The following is a 4,377-nucleotide window of genomic DNA, read 5'->3' as shown; positions in this document are numbered from 1 at the left end:
CCGATATTACCCGTCATCTCATATCTGGTTGTTTTCATTGCTAAGTCTGGGACTGCCTTTGGTTGGATTTTCGGGATTTTGTTTTGGAGCCGAAGAAGCTTGTTGTTGTTCATCTCTTCGTTTACTCTTCGATTTTAGAAGGCCGTGTTTTACGGTTGCGAAAAACTTCGGTAAATCTATTTTTTTATGAATTTTTCCTGTTAGGTTTGGGTGCATGTGGCTATCTGATAATTGATGAATATTTGATATGGCTATGATTGATTCTAAGATTAATAGTACCTCTACTTTTTGTGAATCCACTGAGTTTACCCTTAGACCCTCGATTCCTCTATTCGTTCACTCTTCTGATATACCTGGGTTATCTCTTGTACCTTTTTCTGTGTCTGATTTTGGGGGATGGCGAAGGAGTATTATTGTTTCCTTGTCTGCCAAAAACAAAATTGAATTCATTGATGGCACTTTCCCTAGACCCCCGCAGAATTCTCCTGAATGCAAGTAGTGGGATAGGTGTAATAATATGATTATCTCATGGCTGACTAGTTCCCTATCCCCTAGCATTACTGAGAGTGTTCAATATTCTGAAACAGCTGGGGATATTTGGACACAATTGAATAGAGGGTATGGTACTGTAAATGGAACTAAAGTCTTTGAAATTAAAAAGGAATTAACTTCCACCCATCAAGGTGCTTTAGATATTGCATCATACTTTAACAAACTGAAGAAACTTTGGGATGAGCTAAGGGTCATGCGATCTAGTCAGAGCAACACTTGCACTTGTGCTGCTTAGGCTGGCATCCAAAAAGAGGAGGAGGAAGACAGGCTGCAATAATTTCTCATGGGCTTAAATGAAACATATGTCAGTATTAGGAATAATCTTCTCATGATGCAACCACCTCCATCCTTAGATAGTGCAAACAACATTTTGCTTCAAGATAAAAGACAGAGGCAGGTCAATCCATCTACTCAGTTTAGCCCTGAGTCTGCCTCCTTCAATACTACCTCGTTTAATTTCCCTCAGGCATCACATCCTCAGAAACAATATCCTCAGTGAGTGTCCTTTGATTCAAATAGAGTAACTCAATTTTGCAAGTATTGCAAAAAGAGTGGTCATCTAATTGATAAGTGTTATTAGTTGCATGGGTTCCCCACTAGATTCGAGTTTACTAAGGGTCGGAAGATGGCTGCAATGAGGTTGAATTGGCCTCCAATAGTATTGGGTCTCCTGTTTTTACTCATGTTGCTCATCCTGATGGTGCTTCCTTAGTTCCTAGCCTCACCAAGGAGCAATATGCTCAACTCATTGCTTTACCAAGTTCATGTGACTGACCCATCTTCTGCTCAGTCCAGCCTGATGGCATTTGCAAATTTTGTTGGTAATCTTCCTTTAATTGCTTGTGTAAAAGTGCAGTATATTGCATCTTTATTGAGTAGAGTAGCTGAATATAGTTGGATCTTAGATTCTGGGGCCACACATCACACGACTTCACACAAAATCTTCTTTCCAACATTCAACCTTTAGTAATTCTCTACCTTGTCACACTTCCAAATGGATACAAGGTGAAAGTAACTTGCACAAGGTCTCTTAACCTGTTTTCTTTCACCTTAGATCATGTTCTTTATGTTCCTACTTTCCACTACAATCTCATTTCTATATCTCAGTTAGTCATCCAACTTCATTGCATAGTTCAATTTGACTCACTCTCATGTATTTTATAGGCCCCTTCACTGAAGAGGCCACTGCAAGTTGGTAAATTGGAGCATGGACTTTACAGATTCCTCATGTCTCCCTCAGAGTCTGCTACATTTGGTTCTACTATTAGCTTACCTTTTGTTTCCAATGCAACTTTACATTGTAGATATCCATTGAATGTTTCTGATTCTTCCTCTATAATTATTCCACATGTCTTACATTGTAAAAATCATTCTTCCATTAGTAAAGAGGAAATGTTATGGCATATTGGGTCACATTTCTTTTGTTAGAGTAAAAGATATTTATGTGTTCCTTGTGAATTCTCTTCCATACAGTCTTTTACCTGTTCTATTTTTCCAATGGCTAGACAGTAAAGATTACTTTTCCTTAACAGTAGCATAAAGTCATCCCATCATTTTCAATTATTTCATGTTGATACTTGGGGCCCCTATTCTACTTACACTTATAATTGTTTTATATACTTCCCGGCCATAGTTAATGACTTTACTAAAGCACTTGGACACATCTTATGGGTCCAAAAGCAATGCTTTTCCTTTACTCCAAGCCTTTCTTGCCATGATTCAGACTCAATTTTCCGCCAAGGTTCAATGTGTTAGAAGTGATAATGTTTTGGAACTTGTCTCTAGCAACTATGTTATCTAATTTTTTAAAGATCATGAGATTCTACATCAAACTAGTTGTCCACACACACCCCAGTAAAATGGTGTGGTAGAAAGAAAGCACAAGTATCTGCTTGAGACTTCTAGGGTATTACTTTTTTAATCCAAGTTGCCTATAAGGTTCTGGGGGGGGGGGGGGAGGGGGGGAATGTGTACTCACTGCTACATACCTCATCAATAAGTTCCCTTCAAAATTGCTTCAACACGAATCCCCTTTTGAATTACTTTATGGCCATTCTCCTTCCTATTCTCACCTCAAAGTATTTGGTTTTCTTTGCTTTCACGCTATATCCAAGTACCATAAGGATAAGTTCCAACCTAGGGATCCTTGTATCTTTCTTGGCTATCCTCTTGCTAAGAAAGGCTACAAGTTGTTCAACCTCTCTACCAAACAGGTACTTGTTTCCAGCGATGTCAATTTTCATAAACATGTTTTTCCCTTTGATGTTTCACCATTCTCTTCCACTTCATCTCATTCGCCTTCACTCCTTATCTCTGCTGGCTTTTCTAATTATCCTGAAAATGTCTTCTCTGTTCCTCCTTCTGTCCCCCATCTCCAGTCACATCATCAATTCTTCCCAATTCTCCCCATACCTCGTCTCCTCCTCCTATACCACCTCCACCGTTCATTCAGCCTACCAGAAAGTCTTCTAGACCTCATCACCTTCCTGCACACCTTGAGGATTTTGTTTGTACCCTTCCTCCTTCTTTACTTAGCTCCAATTCTTTATCCTCTGTAGTTCAGCCTTCTCCTCACAATGTTGCTATTGAGCCACAGTTTTATCATCAAGTTGCTTTTATTCAAGCCTGGCAAGAGGCTATGAGAAAAGAATTTGAGGCCCTTGAGGCCAATCACACTTGGGCAATTATTGAATTGCCCAGAGGTAAGAAGCCCATTAGTTGTAAATTGGTCTACAAGATCAAATATAAGGCCGATGGTAGTGTTGAGAGGTATAAATCCAGGTTAGTAGTAAGAGGGGATACACAGGTGGAAGGGGTGGACTTCACTGAAACTTTTTTCCATGTGATTAAGTTTTCCACTATTAAATGCTTAGTGGTTATGGCTGTTAAGAGGCAATGGTCTCTCATCCAACTTGATGTCAAAAATGCCTTTTTGCATGGTGACTTCGATGAGGAGGTATGCATGAAGTTGCCTTCTGGGCTATTTGTTGGTTATGCTTCATGTCCTTCTACTTCTTTAGTGTGTAAACTTCAAAAGTCTCTCTATGGCCTAAGGCAGGCCTCTAGGCAGTGGTGTGCTAAACTATCTCTTGCTCTTTACTCTAGGGGATATACACATTCTTTAAATGATTACTCCTTGTTTTTTAAGAAGTCTGTTTCTTCTATTATCTTGTTAGCTGTTTTTGTTGATGACATTATCTTGACTGGTGATGATGAGGCTGAGATTCTTGCATTAAAAGCTTTTTTGGATGATCAATTTAAGATAAAGGACTTGGGTAACCTCAATTATTTTCTTGGGATTGAAGTGGCTTCTTTTCCTTCTGGTTTGCTTCTTCATTAACACAAGTTTATATGTGATGTTCTCCAAGAATACAATTGTTCTGAGGTTACCCCTGTTGTTTGTCCCTTAGACTTGAATCAAAAGCTTAAAGCTGGTGTTGGTGAGCTGCTGCCCAAACCTGAACAATTTAGGAGTTTAATTTTCTCACACATACTAGGCTTGATCTGTGCTTTGCAGTCCATCGCCTGAGCCAACTTGTTCAGTCCCGAAGAGTTCCCCATATGGATGTTGCCCTTCATCTCTTTCGTTATTTGAAGGGAACCTCTGATTTGGGTATATTTTTTGAAGCTTCTTCTGATATGTCCTTGATTGCATATTGTGACAGCGATTGGGCTGCATGTCCTGATACTAGGAGATTTGTCACTAGTTTCAGCATCTTCCTTGGTGGTTCCCTCATTGGTTGGAAGTCCAAGAAACAACCTGTTGTTTCTCTTTCTTCAGCAGAGGCAGAGTACAGGGCTGTTAGCAAAGTTATTGCTGAGCTT

At 39.5% G+C, this 4,377-nt stretch overlaps 1 protein-coding gene across 1 annotated transcript; it reads left to right on the top strand.

The window, feature by feature from the left end:
* Positions 1–247: 247 nt before the first annotated feature.
* LOC109237446 lies at positions 248–787 on the top strand. The gene is made up of 2 exons (XM_019403754.1): positions 248–491; positions 588–787. The coding sequence occupies exons 1-2, from the start codon at positions 248–250 to the stop codon at positions 785–787; spliced, it is 444 nt and encodes a 147-aa protein (XP_019259299.1).
* The last annotated feature ends 3,590 nt before the right edge of the window (positions 788–4,377 follow it).

Source organism: Nicotiana attenuata, unplaced genomic scaffold (genome assembly GCF_001879085.1).
Source record: "Nicotiana attenuata strain UT unplaced genomic scaffold, NIATTr2, whole genome shotgun sequence".
Taxonomy (NCBI): Eukaryota; Viridiplantae; Streptophyta; class Magnoliopsida; order Solanales; family Solanaceae; genus Nicotiana; species Nicotiana attenuata.
Note: the sequence above shows the minus strand (reverse complement) of the source record. Positions and strands in the feature narration are given on the sequence as shown.

Bases quoted from the DNA above. Each gene is read 5' to 3' on its own strand.
- LOC109237446 (XM_019403754.1), top strand. From the start codon at position 248: ATGGCTATGATTGATTCTAAGATTAATAGTACCTCTACTTTTTGTGAA. The intron at 492-587 runs GCAAGTAGTGGG...ATTCTGAAACAG, and splicing joins CCCGCAGAATTCTCCTGAAT to CTGGGGATATTTGGACACAA.